General features: G+C 39.6%; 1 protein-coding gene and 1 pseudogene across 2 annotated transcripts in view; both read right to left on the bottom strand.

Moving 5' to 3' along the window:
- DDX58 (DExD/H-box helicase 58) overlaps positions 1-27,402 on the bottom strand; it is a 113,942-nt gene extending 86,540 nt beyond the window's left edge. Inside the window, exons 1-2 of one of the 2 annotated variants that reach the window (XM_037796895.1) lie at positions 26,956-27,402; positions 10,512-10,646 (exon numbers count right to left, since the gene is read on the bottom strand). In XM_037796895.1, coding sequence (XP_037652823.1) covers positions 10,512-10,646; positions 26,956-27,061 — 241 coding nt within the window. In that variant the 5' untranslated portion in view covers positions 27,062-27,402. The remainder of the gene's footprint in view (positions 1-10,511; positions 10,647-26,955) is intronic. The other variant, XM_037796894.1, reaches the window with a different exon arrangement.
- LOC119505070 lies at positions 16,946-19,800 on the bottom strand (annotated as a pseudogene).
- Positions 27,403-27,815: the final 413 nt, after the last annotated feature.

Below are 27,815 nucleotides of genomic sequence, written 5' to 3' on the forward strand. Positions count from 1 at the left end.
TCATGACACTATAACTAGAAGTTAAAAATAGAGGGGCACATAGGGAAAAAATACATATACCTATTGAAAACTATCTACTACAGACAGTAGTATTTTAATGTTCTTTCATCAACAGTAACAAATCTCCTATACCAATACTATGAGTCAACAATGGAGGGGGATGGCTAGGGATATGGGAGGATTTGAGTTTCCTTTTTTTGTCTTTATTTCTTTTCTGGAGTAATGAAAATGTTCTAAAAATTGAAAAAAAAAAATTAATTGTGGTGATGGATGTACAGCTGTATGATGGTACCAGGAGCAACTGATTGTACACTTTGGATCTCTGGATAATTGTATGGTATGTGAATAATCTCAATTTTAAAAAAAGATACTGCTAATGATTGTTTAATGCACATGAACTGTATATCATTCATTTTCAGAATATCCCAGCTGTGCTCTCTTGTAGCAACAGTTCAGCAATATCCACACATAACTTTTAAAACATTTTCATTATATGTAAGAGGATCTAAGATGGCAGTATAGAGAGGAGTGGAAGCTAAGTAGTCCCCCTGGAACAACTAAATAAAACCAGAAACAACTAGTAAATAATCCAGAATAACTGCAGGGGGACAAACGTGACCGTCCACTCATCATACACCAACCTGAATTGCGAGGAATGCCCGAGATCACAGCATAAAATCTGTAAGTAAAAACTGCGGTTCCAAATCAGGAGACCCCTCCCCCACAGCCCAAGCTACAAAGCCTCTGGTGCCAGAGAGAAGCTTTCTCCCAGCAAGCGAATATAGCTCAGCTGAGCTCCAACTGGGGTTTTAATTAGCGATTGTGAACTGCTCACTACAAGGTACGAATCCCCAACAAGCAGACAGAGGCTTTGGGTGACGACTGACCTTGGAGAGCGGGAGGGTCACCTTGGACTAGCTCTGTTCCTTTTTCAACTCAGTGGAGAAAGCCTCAGCCATTTTCAGTTCCCAGTTCTGTGACACAGACAAGGGTACAGCACAGGCAGAGAGAAACCAGTGAAATGCTAATGACCTCCCCCTAAGGCATCTATCTTCTCTAAGAGGAAAGGGGTGGGCCCAGCTCTACTACCTGCCTTTCATTCAGAACTTACACCAGTGAAGAATTAAAGGCTAACAGGCGCCACCTGCTGGGCAGGAAAGCACAGTGACTGGAAGCATCACAGGGTGTACCAATTTTCTAAGACACACCCTCAGGGAAACCAGATACTGAATATTTCTTCCTTCTGGGACCTTAGCCCATTCTGGTCTGGGGAGGCCTGATTGGGGTAATCAAGGAAACCATGCCTAGACAACAGAAAACTACAACCTACACCAAGAAAAATGAGGTTATGGCCCGGTCAGGGGAACAAACTTGCACTTCAACTGTAATGCAGGAATTGAAACAACTAATAATAAGTGAATTCAAAAAGTTTAGGGAAGATATGGCAAAAGAGATGAACTGTATAATGAAAACACAGGACGTACATAAGGCAGAAACTGAAAGTTCAAAAAGCCAACTGGCAGAATCTATGGAAATGAAAGGCACAACATGAGATGAAAGACACAGTGGAAACATACAACAGCAGATCTCAAGAGGCAGAAGAAAACATTCAGGAACTGGAGAACAAGGCACCTGAAAGCCTACACACAAAAGAACAGATGGAGAAAAGAATGGAAAAATACAAGCAATGTCTCTGGGAACTTAAAGACAAAATGAAAAGCAAGAATTTACGTGTCATTGGTGTCCCAGAAGGAGAAGAGAAGGGAAAGGGGCAGAAGCAATAATAGAGGAAATAATCAATGAAAATTTCCCATCTCTTACGAAAGACATAAAATTACAGATCCAAGAAGCGCAGAGTACCCCAAACAGAATAGATCTGAATAGGCCTACGCCAAGACACTTCATAATCAGATTATCAAACATCAAAGATAAAGAGAGAATCCTGAAAGCAGCAAGAGAGAAACGATCTATCACATACAAAGGAAGCTTGATAAAACTATGTGTGGATTTCTCAACAGAAACCATGGAGGCAAGAAGGAAGTGGGGTGATATATTTAAGATAGTGAAAGAGAAAAACCACCAACCAAGAATCCTATATCTGGCAAAACTATCCTTCAGATATGAGGGAAAGCTTAAAATATTCTCTGACAAACAGACAATGACCGAGTTTGTGAACAAGAAACCTGCTCTACAGGAAACACTAAGGAAGCACTGTAGACAGAAAGGAAGAGACAGGAGTGAGAGGTTTGGAACACGATTTTGGGAGATAGTAGTACAGCACTGTAAGTACTTCGAAGAAAGATGACTGGGAATATGGTTGCAAGAGGAAGGCTGGGATCATGTGGGACACCAGAACAAAAGACGAACGATAAAGACTGGGACTGTGTAACTCAGGGAAACCTAGGGTGCTCAACGATTGTAATAAAAGGTACAAATATGTTTTTACATGAAGTAGAACAACTGAATGTCAACATTGCAAGATGTTAAAAATAGGGTGGGATTGGGGGGAAAATACAGTCAATGCAAACTAGAGGCTAGAATTAACAGAAACATTGTATTATGCTTCCTTTAATGTAACAAAAGCAATATACCGAAGCTAAATGCATATGGGGGGTTGGGAAATAGGGGAACGGTATGGGACTCCAGGCATTGGTGATGTTGTCTCTTTACTCTACTTCAGGTTAATGCTATCTTTCCTTTTGTCACCTTCTAGCCATCAAGTTTTTTTGTTTTTCTGCTTGTTTGTTTTTCTCTCTTTCTCTTGCGTTTTTCTTTTACCTCTCTGCCTTCTTTGACTCTTCCTCCGTCTTTGTGGATGAAATGTCCTTATATAGAGAGTGGCGATGGTGCTCAATACATAAATACGTGACTATATGGGGAACCAATGATTGTTTACTTAGGACAGAATGTATAGTGTGTACAAAACCATCTTAAAAGAAATGGGTTGATGAAGAAACCTTGAAGGGCACTATACTGAGTGAAATAAGACAGACACATAAAGGCAAATATTTCAGGGTCTCACTGATATGAACTAATCATAATATGTAAACTCATAGACATGAAATATAAGCTACCAGGATATAGAATGAGGCTAAAGAATGGGGAGCAGTTGCTTATTATGAGCAGAATGTTCAACTAGGGTGAACTTAAATATTTGGAAATGGACAGGGGTGATGGCAGCATGTAATGAGAATAACTAACAGTGCTAAAAGGTGTGTGAAGGTGGTGGAAAGGGTAAACTCAGAGTCATGCATGTCACCAGAAGGAAAGTTGGAGGTTAAAAGATGGGAATGTATAAAACAGTGAATCTTGTGGTGGATGGACAATGTCCGTGATTACCTATACAAATATTAGAAATCTTTCTCATGAACTAGAACAAATGTATGTCACTATAACTAGAGGTTAATAATAGAGAGGCATATAGGGAAAAAATATATACCTATTGCAAACTATATACTACAGTTAGTAGTATTTGAACATTCTTTCATCAACAGTAACAAATGTACTAAACCAAAACTATGAATCAATAATGGAGTGCAGGGTGTGGTTAGGGGTACGGGAGGATGTGAGTTTCCTTTTTTTTGTCTTTGTTTCTTTTCTGGAGTAGTGAAAATGTTCTAAAAATTGAAAAAAAAATAATTGTGTTGATGGATGCACAGCTTTACAGTGGTGCCATGGCCAAATGATTGTACACTTTGGATCTTTGGATAGTTGTATGGTATCTGAACAATCTCAATGAAAAAATTAATTAACTAAAACAAAGATATGAAAAAAGCTAATCATAAACAAAAACAGAGTGCTTTGGTCAAAAAAACATTTTCATTATAATTGAAGTTTATTCTATATGTCTTTATGAAGCATTTCTTTAAGAAAATAGTATGTTTAGAAAGTTTACAGAAAAATACTAATGGCCAGTAGACAGAAGAAGATGCTCACCCTCACTCAACTTTTAAAATAAAAATTAAAAGTACCATTTTTTCCTATAAAATTGGTAAGGATTAAAATAATTTATAATATCTAGATTAATGATATCACAAGACAGTAGAAAAACAAATACTCATACACTATTAGTGAGAATACAAATGGGTCACCTTCAACTCATTATCCTCCAGCTATATTTACTCAATTGTTCAAAGATGTTCACAGTAAAACTGCCAACAACTTAACAGCTATCAGCAGGGAATATGTACATCCATACAATAGAACACTATGCAATGGTTGAAATAAATTATGTTCTATATGTCCTGACATGAAATGATGTCCTAAATGTTCATGAATAAAGAATGTTTCAGAAAAGTATGGTCCCATTTATGCTTTAAAAATAATTTAAATATAGCCATCTCGATCAAGATGGTAGAGTAAATTGATTCAGGGCTCCCTCTGCCAACAAAACAGGTGTGGCAGTTCTTGAACAACCAGCAAGAACTGGCAGAAACATCATTATCAAAGCTCCAAGAAAGAGTTAAAGAAAGTGCCGCTAACAGAGCAAATGCTGAATCAAGAAAAAGGCCACTTAAAAGCAGCAGGATTTCATGGCACCCTGGCTGGCCCCTTCCCCCATCCCTCACCAGCTCTGTGTGGAGCAGGCCCGTGTAAACCCCTGGTCCTGATTTCATCGGGAGCAGAGTAACCCTTGTGCACATTCTGAGAGCATGTATGTCCGGCACAATCTGTCTGGTGGTGGCCTGAGGGACTCGCCATCCCAGAACTTGCCCTGCATGAAGAAAGCAGCTCAGTTCTCCTGTAGAATGCAGTAGGAGAACAGTCAAGTCATGCTGCCTGGGGCAAGAGATTGCTGGCTTTAGGACATACCGTGCAATCCCAAGGACTGCGAAGAAACTGTTTGCTAGGGAAGAGGAGACATTTGCATCTGTGCAATGCGGGAATTCCTTGTGCTACACACACATGCCCAAAACAAGACACGTGCAGAAAGGATTAGGAAGTCCCCCAAGCTTTGACCTAGAGCTATTGTCTGAACTCGTTGTACGGATAAGCCCAGAAGGAAAGCACTTGCACCGTGCAATCTGCAAAGACTGGGAAAGGTGTTTTCTTTTTTCCTTTCTACATCGTTTGTTGTTCTTGTTGTTAGCTCATGGTTTTCAAGGAAAACTCTGTCATAATAGCAGCTGGATACAAGGAGCAGTCACTTAGAGTCTAAATCCAGCACTAAAATGTTAAAATATCAAAATACCCAGGTTTCAACAAAAGATTACAAAACATACAAAGAAACAGGAAGTAATGACTTAAGCAAAGGAGAAGATTAAATCATTAAAAACCACTGAAGAGGAGGATCAGACTTGAGAACCACCAGAAAGAGACTTAAAAAATGGTCCTAAATATGCTCAAAAAACTAAAGGAAAATTAGAGTACTAAAGGAAATCAGGAAAACAACAGATGAACAGAAAGAAAATACCAGTAGGGAGATCAAAATTATGAAAAGGAACCAAATAGAGCTGAAGACCACAGTAAGAAATGAAAAATTCCCTAAAGGGATGCAACAGCAAAGCTGTTGGAACTGGCAGAAGAATCAGTGAACCTGAAGATAAGATATTTGGACACTTGATATCATTCCATCTAAGAATCAGAAAGGAAAAAGAATGAAGAAAAGTGAACAGAGCCTGACGAACCTGTGGGACACTATCAAGGGTACCATATACACATTGTGAGAGTCCCAGAAGGAGAAGAGAGAAAAAGCCAGAGAAAACATTCAAAGAAATAATGGCTAAAAACTTCCCAAATTTTGCAAAAGACATGAGTATACACATCCAAAATGCCCAACAAACTCTAAATAGGATAATCCCAAACAGACCCATGCCACAGCATACTATGCTCAAGCCATCAAATGCCAAAGATAAAGAGAGAATTTTGAAACTACAGGAAGCAATGTGTCACACACAAGGAGCCTCAACAAGATTAAATGCCAATTTCTCATCGGAAACCGTGGAGGCAAGAGAAGGTAGTGAGATGACATATTTAAAGTGCTGAAAGGGAAAACTTGCCAACCAAAAATTCTAGTCCTGGCAAAACTGTCTTTCAAAAAATGAGGTAGCTATTAAGGCATTCCCAGACAAACAAAAGTTGAAGGAGTTGGTCACCACTAGACCAGCTATACAAGAGATGCTAAAGAGAGTTCTGTAGGTTGAAAAGAAAGGACAATGGACAACAGATCAAAACTCCATGAAGAAATAAAGATTTCTGGTGAGGGTAACAACATGAGTAAATATAAATGCCAGTACTATTGTATTTTTGATTTGTTAACTCCACTTTTTACTTCCTAGTAAGATCTATAAGACAAATGCATAAAATGTAACGATAAAGCAGTGGTTTTCGATGTATAACGTATAAACATGTAATTTGTGACAAGAACTACATAATGGTGGGGGACTAGAGGGGTATAGGAATATAATTTGAGTATAATATTGAAATTAAGTTGGTACCAAAGGAAATGAGACTGTTGCAGATTTAGGAAGTTACATTTAAGCCCCATGGTAGTTACAAAGAAAATATCAAAGAACAAGCAAGCTCATAGTGACAGAAATTAAATATAGGTTGTCAAAGGCAGGGGGCAGGGTGCATTGAGGGAGCATAATGGGTGTAGGGTTTCTGTTTGAGGAAAAGGTAACACTGGAAGATGGTGAGGATACTACAATATTGTGAATGGGATTAATCCTATTGAATGGTATGCATGGGGTGGTTAGGATGGAAAGTTCATGTTGTACATATGTTCCCACAATTAAAAGGGGGGGGGGGGAGAAAGGAAGAGTAACTAGAGAGACTGACAATTAAATGCAAAACAAGATCTTGAATGACACCTAACAAGGGAGGAGAAAACCTCAAAAGGACATTATGGGGACATATGAAAAACTGGGAACTAGACTGTAAGTTTTATTATCAATTTAAAATTGCTTGAACTTGGTAACTGCACTTAAGATGGTTACGTAAGTGAATATCCTTGTCTTGGGAAATGTACATGGCAGAAATAAGTGTTCAAGGGAAATGATGTATACGGCCAACACACAAGTGTTTAGAAAATAAATTGATAAAAAGATAGGTAGACAGACAGACAGAATGATACGGCAAATGTGGCAAAATGTTAAAATTGGTGGATTTAGGTATTTAGGGGGGTAGGGGTATGTTGGAGTCCCCAGTATTATTTTTGTAACTGTCCTGTAAGTTTGAAAGTATTTCAAAATAAAAAGTTAAAAAATAATAATATAAATTTAAATGCTTACATATTCATTAAAAATGTCTAGAAAGATATCAGATACTCTTAGGGGGTTCTCTAAAAACGGCTGTATGAGTGGCAGCAAAGGAAGCAAACAGAAGGTGACTTACTTTTCCCTTTATACCCTTCTACAATGCTTGAATTGATTATAATAAATAACCAGGTAGCACACTACAGCATACGCTAGTAGTAAACTAGGGGAAACTTTTTAAAGAAGTTTAGAGGATTTTTCAAGAAAATGTGGGGAAATGAAAGCAAATAATAAGTCAATAACTATTAATCCTAGAAGTAGAAGCTGAATACCAAGTTTCAGTTCATAACAAATGTTAGAATCAAGATGTAAACCCTTTCATCTGAAAAAGAATTAAAAAATAAAAATACTTATTTCCACAAAGCAATAGTAATCATATTGACTACTTACAGACCCCCTGAGGAACTCTAATATCTAAGAAAGATAGTGTGTGTGTTTGATTTTAACATTATCTTGTTTATATAATATATCTGGGTTAAACATGCTGTCATAGGTAATGGCAGATGCCCATCATCTATAGCATTTTTTTCCTTTACAGTGACAGATTTTCCTTCCTTCATTCATTTCCTCTCATTCTACTCTAACAAAAATAATAACAGTGACAATAGCACTGCTATTTTTTCCTTGGTGCCTCTTGTATACACGATGCTAGGTTCTTTAATACATGTTTTCTCACTCATTTGTTTACAATACTGGAAGAAAATTATCCCTTTTCTTCTTTGAAAGTGAGTAAACTGGAGCTTCAAAGAGGCAAAGTAATCTGGCCAAAATCCCCCAGATATTAAGTAGCTGAGCTGCCACTGCAACCCAGTGTCTGACTTCACTTTCTGATGTCACTGGATAGTTACCCAAAAACATAAACTCCATCAGAAGACCCAGCTTTTGTACTGATTAGTGGTGTGACCTTTAGCAAATCAACTACTCCTCTCTAAGTCTTAGTTTCCTCATGCACAGAAGAAGGGCAGTGGGATAGGTGAATTCTAAGATGCCTTCCTTCTCTAAAAGAGACCAATTCTATATGCTATGGACCATGAAGACCACAGAACACATCATAGATCCAAAAACAGAAATTAAAACATTATCTCATAGTTAATACATACAAAAGAATATTTGTAATAGATATATGTTATAAAGAGCATAATAACAGAGTGAACACACATGAACACACCCAACTTAAAAACTAGAACATTCCAACACTGCTGAATGTGCCTCCCACTTCCCCTTTCCCACCCCCTTTCTTCCTGCCAAAGATACCACTATCCTATATTTGATGTTTTGCTCCCTCGATTTTTTTAATAGTTGTATAACATATGTTTGATTCCCTAATAATATATGGTTAGTTTTGCTTGTTTGGAACTTTATAAAAATTATATCCTGTATATGTAACCTTCTCGGACTTTTTAAAAATTTAATACTACATTTCTAAGATTCTGTTGTCTGTAACTATGTTCACGTATTTTCATTGCAGGATAATAATCTATTGTGTGAATATTACAAAATTTATTTATCCATTCTCCTCTTGAAGGATATTCAGGTTGCTTCTAGTTTTGTTTGTTTGCTTGTTTGCTTTTGTTATTACAAAATTATACTACAAACATTCTTGTATGTGTATTCTGGAATATACAAGTTAACAGTTTTTCTAGGGCAATATTTAAGAGTGAAACTGTTGCATAGAAGGATCCATGTGGGTTTAACTTTACAAAAAGATATCAAATTGGTTTTCAAAAGAGTTGTATCAATTTACACTCATCTACTGATGTTTAGGACTTCCCAATATTTAATATCCTCTTCAAGCCTTAATGCAGTTGGCCTTAAGTTTTGCTATCTAGTAGTTATAAAGTAGTTATCTCATTATGCTCTTAATTTATAATTCCCTAATAGCCAATTAGGCTAAAAATCTTATCATATGTTTATTCACCTTCATGTTTCCTATCCTTTGAAATGCCTATTCACATCTCTTGCCAGTTTTGTTTTCTTTTTTAACTAATTTTTAAGGTTTTTTCATATATCCTGGATACTAATATACTAATCCTTTAGAGTCTATATATTTCGCAAGTATCTTCTCCCAGTTTGTATTTTTTTTCACTTTCTTTACAGTGCTTTTTAATAAACAGGTATTCTTAATTTTAATATCATCAAATTTATAAATCTTTCTTTCATGGTTAATGCTTTAACATCTTGTTTCATAAATCCTGCTCTACTCCAAGGTCATAAAAATATTATTCTCTATTCTTTTCTAAAATTGTTAAAATTTTGTCTTTTATAATTAAGTCAATTCTTTTGGAAATTCATTTTTGTGAATGAAATAAGAAACACAAATTTTATTTGTATTCATATGGATATAAAAGTGATGGTTTGTTTGGTGTTTAACATCACCCTATTTATGTTATTCTGTTTATAATGGCCCATTGCAATTTATTGAATAGCCCCTCCTTTCCCAGTGATCATCCTTTCCCAGTGATCCCTACTATAGCAAGTTTCCATAAAAATATGTGTCTATTTGGAGGCTCCCTATTCTAATCCTTTGGTCAATTTGTCAATGACAGAATTAACATTCCTCAATGCCTGTAGCTTTATAATAAACCTTGATATCTAAAAGATCAGGTCTACTTAATTGTTCTTCTTGAGGGGAGACTTGACTAATCTCGGGTCATAATTCTTCCATATACATTTCAGAATATGCTCGTCAAGCTCATTGAAAAAAGCATGTAGGATTTTTATTAGAATTGCACTGACTTATATAGATCAACGTAGGAACAACTGACATTTCTATGATATCAAGTTTTTCTTTCCATGTGCGGGGGTGTATTATCACCTTTTAGTTAGGACTTCTTTAATATCTTTCAATAACATTTTCTCCATTTAGACTTTACACATCTTTTGTTAGATTTACTCCTAAATACCTTGCACTTTTTGTTACTACTGTAAATGTTATTTCATTTAGGATTACATTTTCAATTTGCTCCTAGTAGGTGAAAACGCAACTTATTTTTGTATACTGATCATATATCCAATAATCTGCCTAAATTCTCCCATTAACTGCAATAATCTCTCTGTAGTTTCCTTTGGATGGTTCAGATAGACAATTACATCACCTGCCTGAAAATAATCTTTACATTGCCTCCGATTAGACATGACCTATATGTGGATACCTCAAAAGTAACAGCTTTTTACTTTCACAGCATTCTAAAACAACCAAGTAACATATTCTAATTTGTGAACAAGAAGTTAAGTGAGTAAGAAGAACAAACTAACCCGCTTGGTTGAGGGCATCCAAAAAGCCGCGGAACCAGCCTTCCTCCTTGAGCTCCAGCAGGAGCTTGAGAAAAAGTGAAGCAGCCTCCGTGGTGCCCTTGTTGTTTTTCTCAGCCTGAACAAACTGCATGTCCTCTACAAACAGAAGCAAGCATGACTCATCAAAATGCAGAACCACTCATCATTTGAAGAGAAACCTGAAAAGGGTTGTCAGCCTTTCCTGAATGGGATTGGGGTTGTAACAAATCACAGTATTGGAAGAGACTTCAGGAAGACAGGAAATTCTCTGCCCTCCCAGACTACGTCCATTCTTCACCAACCTACCTTCCATTCTCTCTGGAAACTTCTAGTTTCGTGTGGAAATCTGGGGTTAGAGGCTACAGCAGTCCTTAAGAGGAGTTTCTTAAAGATTATTGAAAAACTCTCTACAACAAAGGAAACATCATGATAGCACTGCGTTAGACGGAGGAACAAAAGCTTCCTACAGACATTTTGATAATCTTTTTCAAAGGCCTCAATTAATTTCAGTACTAACAGAGTGTGAGAAAAGGACTACTTGGTGGAATCAGTGACGACTGCAGTGATCTCAGCAAGCAGAATTAGAACTGAATAAGGATACTTCCATGGTCCTTTTTCCATGTTTTTGCTAAGAGGATAAGAAATATGGCAGAAAAGAGAAGACAGAGGGGCTAAAGAGAAACAGTGAAGCTAAGGGGCAGAAAACTCTACCAACCTGCTGTGGTCATTCTGACTTGGCACGTGAATTCCATCTCTGGGGGAGCAGTGACCAAACACCTGCCTTGGTATGAACTGACATTTGATAAGTTTTCAGATTTTATTTCATTGTCAATGGACTACAAATTCCAAAGGAGTAGGCAAATTGTTGGGCTGGTTAACCACTGGATCCTCAGATTAGAAGAGGACTTGGCACATAACAGACACTCAACAAAAGTTTGTTTAATGAATGATGGAAGAAAGGAAAGAATGACTTAGAAGGATTTTTGCCAAGGTCCAGTATCTTGGCAACCAATTTTTTCTTAAATACAACTTCTACTGAGATTTAAGTCACAACCATAAAATTAACCCTTTTAAACAATTCATTGGTTTTTAGTATACCCACAGAATAGTGAAACCATCTCCACTATTTAATTTTAGAACATTTTCATCACTGCAAAAAGAAATCCTGTGCCCAATGGCACTCACTCTCCATCGCCCCCCAGGGAACTACTAATCTGCTCAGGTCTCCATAGATGAGCCTATTCTGGACATTTCATACAAATGGAATCATGCAATATGTGGTCTTTTGCAACTGAAACATAGTATGTTTTCAAAGTTGTTCCATGTTGTAGCATGTGTCAGTAATTCACTCCTTTTTACTGTCAAAAATATATTCCGTTGTATGGATATACTACATTTAATTTATCCACTCATCAGTATGATCGACATTTGGGTTGTTTCTACACTCTGGCTATTACGAATAAAAGTCCTATGAACATTCATGTACAAGATTTTCTGTGGACATATGATGTTTGAAGTACAAAAGTTTTTAATTTTTATGAAATCCAAGTTATATACTTTTCTTCTGTTGCTTGTTCTTTTGGTGTTGTATGCAAAAAATCATATCCTAACTCACGGTCACATAGTTTTCCTCCTATGATTACTTTGAAGAGATTTCTAACTTTAGATCCTAAATTTAGATCTCTGATCCATTTTGAGTTAACTTTCTAATATGGTAAAAGATAGGGATGCAATTTCAGCTTTTGTTTTGTAGATATCAAGTTGTCCTGGCACCACTTGTTGCAAAGACTATTCTTTCTCCATTGATTTGTCTTGGCACCCTTGGTAAAACTCAACTGGCCACAGATGTAATATGAGGGCTAATGGTTATCATTACCTTTGAAAGTGGCTATAATTATTTTGATTTTCTCTTTCAGCCAACAGTTATTTAAAAGAATGCTGTTTTGAAACCATTTGATATATTTTTTAAAAACCTAGCATTAATTTCTGGAATGAAGAATAATAACCATAATTAATTAATAAACAACACTTATTTAATGTTTCTTAGGTACCCTGCACTTTAATCTTCAAACCACCCAAACACTATTATTATTCTCTCTTCAAAGAAAGGAAATGAGGCACAGAGAAGTTAAGACACTTACTCACAGTCATATAATCTGTAAATTAGAGAATAAAACCCATATTAGCTATACTTTGGGGAATTTATTAAGGCTTTATTTCTAGTCTAAGATAAGATCAATTTGGCAAATGTTCCTTAAGAGTTGAGGTAGGAGGATATACTCTCTATCTACAGGGTACAAAATTAAATATATAGCCACTAATTGAATCTTATTACATCAACCAGATCATTCAAATCCTTATTTCACTTATTTGATACAGCAGTAGTGATATGAATGTCTTAAAATTCCCACAATTCTATTTCTGTCCATTTCTCCTTGACTTATAAAAACTTTTTCCTATATTTAGTAAATAAAAATTTATGTGTGTCATATCTTCATTTGAATTAAGTGTCCTTTTCATCTTGTTTAATACTTTGTTCCTGAACTACATTTTTCTGGGATTAATAGAATAACCTCTGCTGTTTTCATCTGCATTTATTTAATATATCTTTGTCCCTTCTTTGCCCCTCTTTTATTTTATGATATAACTTTACTTTAGTTGGGTCTCTGGCTGACAAAAAAGATCTGGATTCTGCTAATCAACTCATTTAAACTCATTTAAAAGACACATTTAACCTAATTATAGGGCCATAACTAATATACCTAGTCTTCCTGGTGTTATCCTGTTTTACACGCCCCCTTTTTTAGCTTCCTTATTAGCTTAAGTTACTATATACATTCTTTTCCTTTTTTCTTCTCTAGAACAACAAAATGTGTATAACCTCCTTTAAATTCTAGTATTTGTTAACCTCTAACCATTCAGAAAGCACTTCTAAATTACAGAAGCAATAGTAAAATAGTGTCTTTTCAGTCTCCCTCCTTTGTGGCAAGGATGTTAACACTTTTATTTTATCATTATTTCCTCTGGCTTCTTTAATCCAAATTACTATTTTAAAATTGTTATGTTTTATATTATAAACATCTCTTTAAAAAAAAGGCTTACTGTTGCACTTATTTTTTTTTCTTTTAAACTATAGCGATATGCTTTTTTATTTAGAGAACTTAGTTTATAAAACAATAACGCATAAAATAAGAATAAAAATAAAAGTAAAAAGAACACTCAAAGCACTCCACCACCACCCCCCATCCCACCCTATTTTTCATTTAGTTTTTTGTCCTCATTTTTCTAATCATCTGTTCATACACTGGATAAAGGGAGTGTGAGCCACAAAGTTTTCACAATCACAGTCACACCATATAAGCTACAAAGTTACGTGATTGTCTTCAAGAATCAAGTCTACTGGGTGGCAGTTCAACAGTTTCAGGTATTTCCTTCTAGCTATTCCTATATACTAAAAATTAAAAAGAGAAATCTATATAGCGCATAAGAATGCCCTCCAAAGTGACCTCTGAACTCCATTTGAAATCTCTCAGCCACTGAAACTTCATTGTGTTTCATTTTGCTTTTCCTTTTGTTCAAGATTTTCTCAATCCCACGATGCCAGATCCAGGCTCATCCCCAGAAGTCATGTCCCACATAGGCGAAAGGGCAGTGAGTTCACCTGCCGAGTGGGCTTGGGGGGTGGGGCACATCTGAGCAACAAAGAGGTTCTCTGGGGGAGACTCTTAGGCACAATTATAAGTAAGCTTCGCCTCTCCTTTGTCTTAACAAGCTTCATAAGGGCAAGCCCCAAGATTGAGGGCCTGGCCTACTAAATTGTTAGTCATCAACATTTGTTAGAATATCAGTAATAACCCAGGTGGGAGAAGTCCAACATTTCTGCATTTTTCCCCAGTTTCTCAGGGGGGGCCTTGCAAATATATTTTTATTCTCTGCCCAAATTACTTTGGGATGAATCAGGATTTCATAATAACCTGTACAAACCTACCAGATCTCACTTCCTATTCAAAGGTCCACATAACTATGGTGTTTGATGTTGGGAGGATTCAATCTCTTTACTTGTAATTGGCCCGCTGAGGTCTTGTATTCTAGAATCTGAGTAGGGTGTTCATGTGTTTCTAGGAATTTGTCCATTTCATCTAAGTTGTCTAATTTTTGGCATACAGTTGTTCACAGTATCCTCTTATGATCCTTTTTATTTCTGTGGGTCAGTAATAATGTCCCCCTCTCATCTCTGATTTTATTCATCTGGATCTTCTCTCTTCTTTTTCTTTGTCAGTCCAGCTAACGGTTTGCCAATTTTATTTATCTTCTCAAGGAACCAACTTGTAGTTTTGTTAATTCTTTAATATCATTTAATACTCAATTTCACTAATTTCTGCTCTAATCTTTGCTATTTCTTTCCTTCTGCTTGCTTTGGGATTACTTTGCTGTCCTTCTTCTAGTTCCTCCAAGTGTGCAGTTAAGTCTTTAATTTTAGTTCTTTGCTTTTTAAAGTAATCATTTTGGGCTATAAACTTCCCTCTCAGCACTGCCTTCATTCTGTCCCATACATATTGATATGTTGTGTTCTCATTTTCATTTGTCTCAAAATATTTACTCATTTCTCTTGCAATTTTTTCTTTGTTTAAGAATGTCCTGTTTAACTTCCATATATTTGTGAATTTTCCAGTTCTCCAGCTATTATTGATCTCCAGCTTCATTCCATTATGGTCAGATAAAGTGCTTTCTGTAATTTCAATCATTTTAAATTTATTGAGACCTGTTTTGTGACACAATGTGTGGTCTATTATGGAGAATGATCCATGAGCATATGAGAAGAATGTATATTCTGCTGTTTGGGGGTGCCATGTTCTGTATATGTCAGTTAGGTTTGGCTCATTTGTCAAATTATTCAAGTTCTCTGTTTTCTTATTGATCTCATCTACTGATGAGAGTGGTATATTGAAGTCGCCAACTATTATGGTAAAGATGTCTATTTCTCCCTTCAGTTCTGTCCATGTTTGCCTCATGTATTTTGGGGCACTCTGGTTAGGTGCATAAATATGATTTTTGTTTCTTCTTGGTTGATTGCCCCTTTTATTAATATATGATGACCTTGTCTCTTTTAACAGTTTTGCATTTAAAGTCTATTCTGTCCAATGATAGTATAGCTATGTCAGCTTTTTTTGGTTACTATTTGCATGGAATCTCTTTCTCCCACCTTTCACTTTGAACCTTTTTGGGTCTTTGGGTCTAAGGTGAGTCTCTTGTTAACAGCATATAGTTGGAGCATGCTCTTTTATCTATCTTGCCAATCTATGTCTTTTAAATGGGGAGTTGAATCCATTAACAATCAATGCTATTACTGTAAAGGCAATACTTCAGCCATTTTACCCTTTGGTTTTTTGGTTTTTTTTTTTAATAAATTTTTATTGTGGTATCATACAAAACAATATTTCCCATTTAACCACTTTCAAGTGGACAATTCAGTGGCATTAATTTAATTCACAATATTGTGCCAGCATCACCACCATCCATCACCAGAACCTTCCCATCACCCCTAAAAGACACTCTGCCCCCATTAAGCAATTACACCCCATCCCCCCTTCCTGGCCCCTGGGAACCTCAAATCTCATTTCTGTCTCTATGGATTTGCTTACTCTAGATATTTCTATCTAGGCTGAATCATACAATATTGGTCCTTATATGCCTGGTTTATTTCACTCAGCATCATGTTCTCAAGGTTCATCCACATTGCGGCAGGCGTCAGAACTTCCTGGTTTTTATGGCTAAGATTCCTTTGTAAGAAGAGACCACATTTTGTTGATCCACTCATCTGTGGCAGACACATGGGCTGTTTCTACCTTTTGGCTCTTGTGAATAAGGCTGCTGTGAACATTGGAGTGCAAGGATCTGTTCAAGTCCCTGCTTTCAATTCTCATCTTTTGGGGACACACCAGCAAGTGGGATTGCCAGGTCATATGGCAGGTTCATGTTTACCTGTTTGAGGCACCACCAAACTCTTCTCCACAGCAGGTGCTCCACTTTACGCTCCCACTGACAACACACTAGAGTGCAAACTTCTCCACATCTTTGTCAACACCAGCTATTTTCCATTTTAAAAAATAACACCCATCCTGGGGGGTGGTATCTCATCATGGTTGGGGTTTGCATTTTCCTTATGGCTAATGACGTTGACCATCTTTCCCGGTGCTTACTGGTCATCTGCAAGTTCTCTTTGGAGAAACACCTATTCAAGCCCTTTGCCTGCTCTTTAATTGGATTGTTTGTCTTTTCATTGTTAAGTTGTAGGTTTTTTTTTTTAATATATCTTGGGTATTAAACACTTATCAGATACATGATTTACAACTCTTCTCTCACCTTCTGTAGGTCGTCTTTTCACTTTCTTGATAATGTCCCCTGAGACACAAAAGTTTTCAGTTTTGATGAAGTCCATTTTACCTGAATTTCTTTGTTGATCGTGATTTTGGATTGTCAAGTCCAAGGCCATGAAGATATCCCCGTCTTCTAAAACTTTTTTGGTGTTAGCTCTTATATTTAGATCCATTTATATTTGATCCATTATATATTTATATTTGACTTATATTACATCCATTTATATTTGATCCAGTTTTGAGTTAATTTTTGTAAATGGTATGAGATAGATGTTCATCTTTTTTTTTTTCCTGGCAAAACAACCCCACAAAGCTGGTTTTCCCAGCACACTTGTTGAGGTACCTGTCCCAAAGAGCTGTACGGGGCTCCCTTGTAATTGTGCGGGCTCACCTCTGGGCTCACCATTCTATTCCATTCATCCACTCGTCTGTCTTCATTACTGGAGCTTTGTAGTAAAGTTTCAAAGTTGGGAAGCGTGAGACTCCTAACTTTGCTCTTTTCCAAGATTATTGGTCATTCAGGGCCCCTGTCCCACCCTCAAGGACCTACCAGATAATCCAGGATCATCTCCCTACTTTAAAGTCGTCAGATTAGCCATCAGAATTCCACCTGCAGCCTCGGCCCCATGGCCGTGGGTGGGAATAGGGTGCTGGGGACTGCGGTGTGGACGTCTTGGGGACGTTTTCCTGCCTCCCGCCCCCCTTGCTCCCTCCTTAGCACCGATCGCCCCAAACAGGGTGACTGCACCTCTCCGTTTCCAGTCTGACTCCTGCCCCAGAGCCACGCCTGGCACGGGAAAGCCTGCCCTGGATGGCTGGCTGGCCCAAGCTCTGCATGGACCAACTGGCCCCATTTTACAGACGAGGAAACTGAGGCCCTGAGAGGTGGGTGAGATGCAGGAGTCGCCCGCTGGGAAGTGGCAGAACTGACCAGGACAGTGTCACCCACCACGGACAGTCTCTCTGATAAACAGGAGACCTGAGAGCAAGGGTCCATGGCCCATTCAGACATAGGCAGGCGGGGGCAGTCAGCAGGTTTATTGGGGAAGCAATAGGGGCGGGTTGGGGCCCCCGGAGCCCCCACAGCGTGGGACCCGGCCCTTCCCTGGCACCCGGGAGCCAGACAGGGTCACACAGGGACCCCCAGGTCTGCAAGTGGCCGATGAGGCCCGGGCGGCTGTGCTTCCCTCCTCTGAGGGGTCAGTCCATCCACAGCCAGAAGCCTTTTTTCTCCACCTCCTTGGTCACCACCAGTAGCACCTCACACAGGCCCCGCACCAGTGCAGCCACCAGGAAGGCCCTGGGCAGGAGACAGGGGAGACTGAGGCCCATAGAGCCTCGGGGGCCTCCCAGGGGGGGCCCGACCTCAGCACTGCTGCCCCTGCCCCTGCCCCAGCCCTGCCCTGGCTCACCTGACGCCATCCTCATCCCTGAGGGCCTGAGGCACCTGCAGCTTAGAGTCCAGGTTGTAGTAGACGCTGCCCACCTGGTGCAGTGCCACCCAGTGCTACCGGCACAGGGGCAAGGACAGCAGTCCCAGCAACATGGGCGAGGGCAGGTTCAGGATCAACGCCAGCACCTGCACAGAACCAACTGAGACAGGGGCCTCCTCCGGTCCCACCACACAGCGGCCAGGCCCAGCCCCTGCAGTGTCGCCATGATCACATTGACGTCATAGGTGCCAGTGCCCAGGAGGCTGTGATGGGGGTTCAGCCAGGAGTCTGGGGCCAACCTTGCTTGCTGCTCCGCTCCCCCCAGCCAAGGGCTCCCGCATCCCCCTGGGCGGTGTCTCCGTGCTCAGACTGCCAAGCGAGCAGCAGGCGCTGACGGGGCAGCCCTTTGCTTTTTATATATCATGTCTTTTTTCCTCCTTTTTCTGTTTACCCTTTTAGTTACTCTTGCTAATAACCTTCATTTCTTCACACTGCTCCAAGCCACTCTCTTCTACGTATTCTTTAAGCCTGTGGAACTCCCTTTAGTAGGTCTTGTAGGGCAAACCTCTTGCTGACAAACTTTCTCAGTTTCTGTTTATCTGTGAATATTTTAAACTTTCCCTCACTTTTGAAGGACAATTTTGCTGGATAAAGAATTTGGGGCTGGCAGTTTTTCTCTTTCAGTACCTTAAATACTTCAAACCACTGCCCTCTCGCCTCCATGTTTTCTGATGAGAAATCAGCACTTAGTCTTATTGTGGAGGCCCTGCATGTGATGAATCACTCTTCTCTTGCCACTTTCAGAATTTTCTCTATCTTTGGCATTTGACATTCTGATTAATATGTGTCTCAGAGTAGGTGTGTTCAGATTTATTCTGTTTGGAGTGCTTCTTAGACATGTATATTTGTCTTTCACAAGAAGTGGGAAATTTGCAGCCATTATTTCCTTAAATTTTCTTTCTGCCTCTTTTCCCTTCTCTTCTCTTTCTGGGACACCCATGATGTGTAAATTTATGTGCTTCCTGCTGACACTCAAATCTCTGAGACCTTGCTCATTTTTTTTCCATTCTTTTCTCTATCTATTCTTCTGTCAGTAAGATTTTGAATGTCCTGTCTTTCTAGTTTGCTGACTCTTCCTTCTGCCTGCCTGTTCAAGTCTGCTGCTGTATTCCTGTAGTGTATTTTCAATCTTTTCTATTGTGACTTTCATCTGTATAATTTGTTATGTTTCTTTTTATACTTTCAAATTCTTCTTTGTGTTCACAGATTGTCTTCTTAATACACTTATCTCTTTGGTCATATTTTCCTTCACCTCCCTGAATTGATTTAGGAGATTTGTTTTAACATCTTTGATTAATTGTCCCAAATTCTGCATTTCCTCTGAAGTTTTGTTTCCTTGTCTGGGCCCCCTCACCTGCCAATATCTAATCAATGACCAGTCCTACTGACTATACCTTCCATATGCCTCTTGAATCCATCTACTTTACTCTGTTCCTCTGGATTCCTGTTCTCTAACTGATCTCCCTGTTTCCAGTCTTGCCCTGCTCTCTACTGTCTCAAGATCTTTCAGTATGCTATTATGTCTCCTCTCAGTCTGTGCTAGTTTGAAAATGTTATGTACCCCCAGAAAATGCCATGTTCTTTTAATCCATTCTTAGGGTGCAGACCCATTGTGAGTGGGACTTCTGATTAGGTTGTTTCCATGGAGATGTGACCCATCCTATTTAAGGTGAGTCTTAATCCTTTAAGAGAGCTCACAGAGAGAGAGAGCTTAGCAAGAAAACACCCTGGGAAAAGCAGGAAGGACCCACAGAACTGAAAGAGCCATTTTGAAACCAGGGCCCAGGGGAGAAGGACCAGCAGACATCACCATGTGCCATCCATGTACTACCTAGATGCCAGGAGCCTTTCCTCACAGAAGTTATCTTCCTCTTGATGCCTTAATTTGGACATTTCCATGGCCTTAGAAATGTAAATTTGTAAACTAATAAATACCCACTGAAAAAGCCAACCCATTTGTTATACTGCATTCCAGCAGCTTTAGCAAACTGAAACATAGTCATATACCCATGCAATCCATTCTTCAAACTGCAGCCAGTCATTTTTCTAAATGCAAATTTAATTGTCCCCTCTCTTTATAACTTTTCAGTGGATAAAGTCACAAACTCTTCAGTCCTCATTCCCATCTGCCTCTCAAGCCTCATCTCTCTCCACTCCCACCACCCTCTCTACCACATTTCAAACACACTGTTATTCTTTGGATTCCTGGAATACACTGTGTTATCTCTCACAAGGGACCTTTGCAGATAATGAGCTGTACCTACAATACATTTTGTCTCTTGAGTGAAAAGAACTGTGTACCCCAGTTTGGCCAAGTTCTTCATCTTGGTCTGTAATCTGGTGGCTGTGGACCCATTGTAAACAGGTGTGTTGGTTTGTATACATTATGCCCCCCAGAAAAAGCCATATTCTTTAAAGCAATCTTGTGACGGCAGATTGATTAATCTTTTTTATTAGGGTGTGACCTCCTGACTGAATGTTTCCGTGGATATTTGGCCCCGCCCATTCAGGGTGGGTCTTGATTACTGGAGTCCTTTAAAAAGTCCTCTGGGCTCAGATGCTTAGAGATGCTTAGAGAGTTGTGGACAGAAGGACGTTTGTAGAAGCTAAGGATGCACAAGAACTAAGAGAGGACAAAATGTCCCAAGTTAGCAGCTGACAGGGATATTTTGGAGAGAAGCCAAGAGAGACATTTTAGAGAAAGCCATTTTGAAAACAGAACCCCAGAGCAAAGGATCAGCAGACGCCAGCCACTTGCCTTCCCAGCTAACAGAGGTTTTCTGGACGCCATCAGACATTCTTCAGTGAAGATACTCTGTTGCTGATGCCTTAGTTTGGACTCTTTTATGGCCTTAATACTGTAATTCTGTAACCTAATAAATCTCCTTTATAAAAGCCAATCCATTTCTAGTATTTTGCAAAATGGCAGCTCTAGCAAACCAGAACAATAGGACCTTCTACTGAGGTTATTTTTAGTTAAGGTGGCAACTGAATCTTGTGGCCAATTGAGGCATAATCCTATTACTGGAGGCCTTATAGAGAAGGCTACAGGGAGAAAGTCATGGAATAAGCTAAAAGTCAACAGAACATAGAAGAGAAAGGAGGAGGCATCACCAAGTGCATTGTCATGTGACAGAAAAATTAATGACCAAGGATCGCTGGCAGCCAGCTCCAGGGTGCCACAATATTCAAGGAGAAAGCACTGCCTTGCTGACATCTCAGGTTTGGTCAAAAACCATGAGCCAATAAACTCCTGTTGTTTTAGCCAACCTGTTGCATGGTATTTATTTTAGCAGCTGGGAGACAAATACTGTTTTTGGTACCAGGAGTGGGATGTTGCTATTAAAAATACGTAAAGTGAGGAAATGACTTTGGAATTCAGTAACAGATAGAGGCTCAATGAATTGTGAGAAAATTCTATTTTGTTTTGAAGAGACAGTTTGTAGAAATATGAACATAAAAGTTACTTCCATTGAGGCCTTAGGAGAAAATGAATACATTATTGCAAATTGTAGAAAGGCAATCTTTGTTGTAAAGTAGCAGAGAACTTGGTGAAATTATGTTCTGATGTTAGATGGAAGGCAGAACTTGAAAGAAATGGATTTGGATATTCAGCCGAGGAAATTTCCAAGCTAAGTGTAAAAAGTGCAGTGTTCTAGTTTGCTGATGCTGCCGGAATGCAAAACACCAGAAATGGATTGGCTTTTATAAAGGGGGTTTATCTGGTTACACAGTTACAGTCTTAAGGCCATAAAGTGTCCAAGGTAATGCATCAACAACTGGGTATCTTCACTGGAGGATGGCCAATGGCATCCGGAAAACCTCTGTTAGCTGGGAAAGCATGTGGCTGGCATCTGCTCCAAAGTTCTGGTTTCAAAATGGCTTTCTCCCAGGACGTTCCTCACTAGGCTGCAGTTCCTCAAAAATGTCACTCTTAGTTGCTCTTGGGGTGTTTGTCCTCTCTTAGCTTCTCCGGAGCGAGCTTGCTTTCAACAGCCATCTTCAAATTCTCTCTCATCTGCAGCTATTCTCTCAGCTTCTGTGCATTCTTCAAAGTGTCCCTCTTGGCTGTAGCAAGCTTGCTCCTTTTGTCTGAGCTTATATAATGTTTCAGTAAACTCATCAAGGCCCATGCTGAATGGGAGAGGCCACACCTCCATAGAAACTATACAATCAGAGTCACCACCCACAGTTGGCTGGGGTGCATCTCCATGGAAACATTCAAAGAATTACAATCTAATCAACACTGATACGTCTGCCCACACAAGATTATATCAAAGATAATGTCATTTTGGGGGACATAATATATTCAAACCAGCACATGCAGCATGGTTTCTCCTTGCAGCTTTATAGTAAAATGGGCACAGAGAGGGATCAACTGAGGTCCAAACTTTTAAGCACAAAGGAACAAGAAATTTACAATTTAGAAAATCCCAGCCCATGCAGATAGTATGCTTGAGACTAGGGCCAGAAGCAGCTCTAACTCCCTGAGCTTCTGGGAAGTGGATCCCCACAGAACAGGGCTCCATATAAGGGTCTATATGAAAAATGCTTCACTAATGAGGGTATGGTTGAACAAGGATCCAGTCACCCATTTTAGTGAAATTAGGATTGGAAATGCAGTTATCCAGAAAGGATCTGTGGAAAATTCTTTTATCTGATGGTCTTGACCCTCTTGAACTACATGCAAAGCCAACAGGGATTTTGCACAATTTGTATGAGCAGAATCTCTGCCAGCCTGGACAGAGAAGGGAGGAACTGAAGGAAAAATGACTTCAAGGGAAGAAACATGGAAGCAGAGGCCTGAACCAAAGAGATTTCCTTGTGCCAACAGAGTGGGTCCACCCACATGTGTGGAAAGGGTAGATCTGCTCCTGTGCTTGGAGGGGGCAAGCCATCTGCCCCAGTGCTTAGAGATGTTGGGCCTTGTGACCTGCAGCTTAGGGTACTGCAGCCACCCCACTGCTTGGAGATGGTGGGCCTGTGCCCCAGCACTTGTAGAGAGACTGGTCACCATTCCAATGTTCAGAGAGTGACGTCTGCACCTTAGTGTTTGGAGAATACACGGCCACAGTGCAAGCACTTGGAAAGGGTGGGGCTGCTGCTACAGCAGGCCTGGAGGACAAAACATCAATCCACAAAGGACTCTCAGACCTTGAAATATAATCAGGTTTGCCCTGCTGGCTTTTGGACTTGTTTGGGACCCAAGACCTCTGTTTTCCTTCTAATTTCTCCGTTCTCAAATGGGAATGTTTATCCTATGCTTGTCCCAACACTGTATATTAGAAATTAGTGCCTTGTTTTCTAGATTTCACAGGTGCATCAGACAGAGGAATTTTGTCCCAGGATGGACCACACCCATAACTAATTTTGATGAGACTTTATATTTAGCATTGTTACTGAAATGACTTAAGGCTTTTGGGATGGTGTGACGGAAAGAATGCACTTTGCATGTGAGAAGAACGTACCTTTCTGGGGTCCAAATCAGGCTGTGGTGGACTGAACTGTATACCTCCAGTTGCATATGTTCTTAATCTTGGTCCACATTCTGGTAAATAGGACCTTTCGATGAGGTTATTTTTAGTTAAGGTGTGGCCAACTGAATCAGGATGGGTCTTAATCCTATTACTGGTCTTATAGAGAAGGCAACAGAGAGAAAGCCATGAAAGGAGATGAAAGTCAACAGAACCCAGAGGAGAAAGGAGAAGGCATTACCATATGCATTGCCATGTGTCAGAAAAGCCAAGGAGAAATAACTGCTGGCAGCCAGCTCCAGAATGCCAGTCTTTGCCTTGCTGAAGCCTCAAGTTTGGACTTCTTTTAGCCTCAAAACTGTGAGCTATAAAATTCGGTGGTTTAAACCAGCCCATTGCATGATATTTGTTTTAGTAGCTAGGAAACTAATCTATCTCCTTTTTTGTTTTTTTCCTACTTTCAACCTAAGTTCAAATGCCACATTAACTTCGAAGCTTTGTCTGACCTCTTCAGAACAGGCAGATAGCCCAGCTGTGTGCTCCCACAGCACTCAATGGTTTTCCATCAAAGCACTTACCACATTTTCTTACTTATTGTTTATTCAGCTAACTGCCCTCCCTTATGCATTTCAATCTTGCTTAGGCTAAGGTCCATTTCTACTGTGCTCACCAATGATTCCTCATGCTAACACAATGCTTCCTATTAGATTACATGTGCTTAGTAAATTCCCTCCAACACTAGTGTAATGACTGGCACATCTGAGGTGCTAATTTAATTGAATCAATATGCAAGGACATGAAAGAATGGTAGTCACAAAAGTCTGTTAGTGTTTTATTCATTCCAATTTCCCTTTGGATTTCTTCTTTGGCCCATTGATTATTTAGGAATATGTTATTTAATTCCCATACATTTGTAAGTTTCCCAAATATCTGTTATTGATTTCTAACGTCATTCCACTGTGGTAGGAGAACATATTTTATACATACTCTTTCTATTCTTTTAAATCTAGTGAGGTTTGTCTTCTGGCCCAATGTATGGCCCATCCTAGAGAATGTTCCATGTGCACTTGAGAAGAATGCATATTCTGTTCTTTCGTGGACTGTTCTATAGATGTCTGTTAGGTCTAGTTGGTTTATAGTGTTGTTCAAGTCTTCTATTCCCTTGTTAATCTTCTACCTTGCTGTATACATTATTGGAAGTGTATTGAAGTCTGCAGTTATTATTGTTGAATTGTCTTTCTCTTTGTAACTGTTAGTTTTCTTCAAGTATTTTGGTGCTTTGTTATTAGGCACATGTATGTATATAATTTTTATGTCTTCCGGATGGATTGATCCTTTTGTTATTATAAAATGACACTGTTTATCTGTTAGGGAAGTCACAGACATCTGTTAAGCAGTCATTGCTCAGACCTCACTCACTCCCACCTCTTTCTCTGAGGAAGTCACAAACACAAGCTAAGTGGTCATCCTCTGGCCTTCCATTACCCCCACCTCCTTTTCTATTGTGTGCCATTGACATAGCCTGGGAGAGATGTTAATTCTAATGAAAAAGCCCTGCCAAACTTTAAACATGGAAAGGAAACCGGGAACAAGCAGCCCCAGAAATTCTCAGTGGCAGGGCCCCCTCAGCCCCAAGTTGGATAAAAATGACACTCAAACAGTATAGATTTGTCCCTCTTCTCCAGAGCAAGGTGGGACATGCGGAGCTGTCATCTATCAACCCCAACCTGGGGCAGTTTTTTGCCACCCCAGGAGACTGGCCATGATGGGACTTCTTCCCCTGCTTTTTGGTATTATGTAAATGACAAGGACTTTGCCCTTTCTGGACCCTATATTATGTCCAATAAAGGTATTATCTACTGAAAGTTTCTGTTGTGCCCAGAACCTGTGTTCCCACAATGCACCATTGCAGTAAATCTCTCCACATTATCTAGTAACATTTTTTGCTTTAAAGTCTATTTTGTCTGATATTAGAATGGGCACTGGAGCTTTCTTGTGGCTGCTGTTCACATGCGGTATTTTTTTTTCTATCCTTGAGCTTTCAATCTGTGTATCTTTCAATGTAAAATGTGTCACTTCATTCATTCCAAGGATTTCCAAAAGAGATGTCTTGCATGGGCTTACAACTCTTCAGGGGTCCAAGCTACTCTGCTAATTAGGATGTTCTTTTATTACTACCCTCTGGGCACAACTAGAAAGCAGAGGTCCACTTTTTTGGTGGTATTCTTGCAGTCCTCATTCCACAACCTGTGGTGTGGTTTCTGCATAGCAATTAGCACCCAAGGTACCTGTCTGCTTTAATGCAATATCCAAAAACTGTCTAACATCAATAAAGATATTTCAGCACTTGAAGACTGAAAAGGAGTTCCCAGACCTTCCCTCTCATCTCTGCTCCTTCAGGGCACTAGCTCCTTCACTCCTCTCTGGGAAGCCTTTCAACTGGAGCAAAAAGCAGTTCAAAACAAATTTACAAAATGGTCATTATGCACCATTATGTGGCTCAGAAACCAAATGGAAAAATCTCTGAGTCTCAACTAAAGCCTAAAACCATTCAGTTCAGGGACAGTCATGCTCCTCTCAATCTTTGTACAGTAATTACTTAATTTAAGTAGATCTGTCCTCGCCCCTTCCCCCCAAACCTCGGGCTATCAAATCTTTTAAGTAAGAGCCTCTCTATGTTACTCCAGGATCTCTGATGCTGGCACAAAACAAAACACACAGTAGAGGCGACTAATAGTTACTTAGAAATACAGGAAATTAGTTACTTGGAAACTATTATAAGTAAATGAAATGGACGGTGATTTCTTTCCCCAGCTTTGAACACAAATAGATGTGCACCCCTAAACAAGTTATTTCACCCCACTGGGCCTCAGTTTCCCCAAAGTGACCATCTCTGGTCTAAGATGCTGTGAAAATCTTGCACCAAACCAGGGGTTCCTACAGACGATTGTATTGATTAAAATAAATAAAACAAACAGAGGAAAAAACTAGTCCTGAAAACTGTCCTCCACCCTCAAGCTCCTTAACAACACGCGAAGGTTATGGAGAATTGGGCGAGGGGGCGCCCCTGCGGACCACTCACCTTCCTTAAACCAGGGGGCCATGAAGCTCAGGACGTACGTGGGGTCCAGAATTTTTCTAACGTAGTCCCCCACGGCGTGCAGATTCCGCCGCTCCTCGGCCGTCATGCCTGCGTCCTGGATCCCCGGCGAGGTCCTGCCTCGCCCTGCGCGCGACCCTTCTTAAAGCCGGGAGGGAGGAGGAGCGAGAGCGCTGAGCGCGGCGAGCTTGGTGGGATTTTCCGAGAAAACGATCCAGCGCTGAAGGGCGGAGCAGCCGGGAAACCTTAGGACTCGATGAAAAATCGAAACTGCAACTAGTGGCCGGCTGGGGGAGGGCCAGAAACTCGGAGGATAGGCTGCTGCAGAGTTACTGCCTCCAGTGTGCGCACCTTCTCCGCGCAGTTTCGTTTTCTCACACTCACGGCCTACTTTATCAATCCCAGCGGATTCCGTCACCTAGAGGGACGGAAAAGGACCCCTGAAAAAAAAGTTTTAAGTTTATTTATCTTATTATTTTTAATAGCCTTAAGGTTTAGGTGCATTAAAATCCATAGATCTTAAGGATTCAATTCGATGACTTTTGAAAAATATATGCCATTTCCCCAAATGGCTAGGGGAGTCTTTGTTTAACTTTATAAGAAACTGCCACTTGTTTTTCAAAATGACTGTACCATTTTGTATTCCCACCAGCAGTATAAGTGAGTTCCAGATGATATACATCCTCACTTTGGATCATTTATTTCATTTTATTTTTAGCTACCTTGGTGGGTGTGAAATGGTGTATCATTGTGGTTTTCTTTGAATTTCTCATATGATTAAGGATGTTGGGCACATGTCACATGTACATGTGCTTATTGATTGGCCATTCACATTTCTTCCT

Source organism: Choloepus didactylus, chromosome 10 (genome assembly GCF_015220235.1).
Source record: "Choloepus didactylus isolate mChoDid1 chromosome 10, mChoDid1.pri, whole genome shotgun sequence".
Lineage (NCBI taxonomy): Eukaryota > Metazoa > Chordata > Mammalia > Pilosa > Megalonychidae > Choloepus > Choloepus didactylus.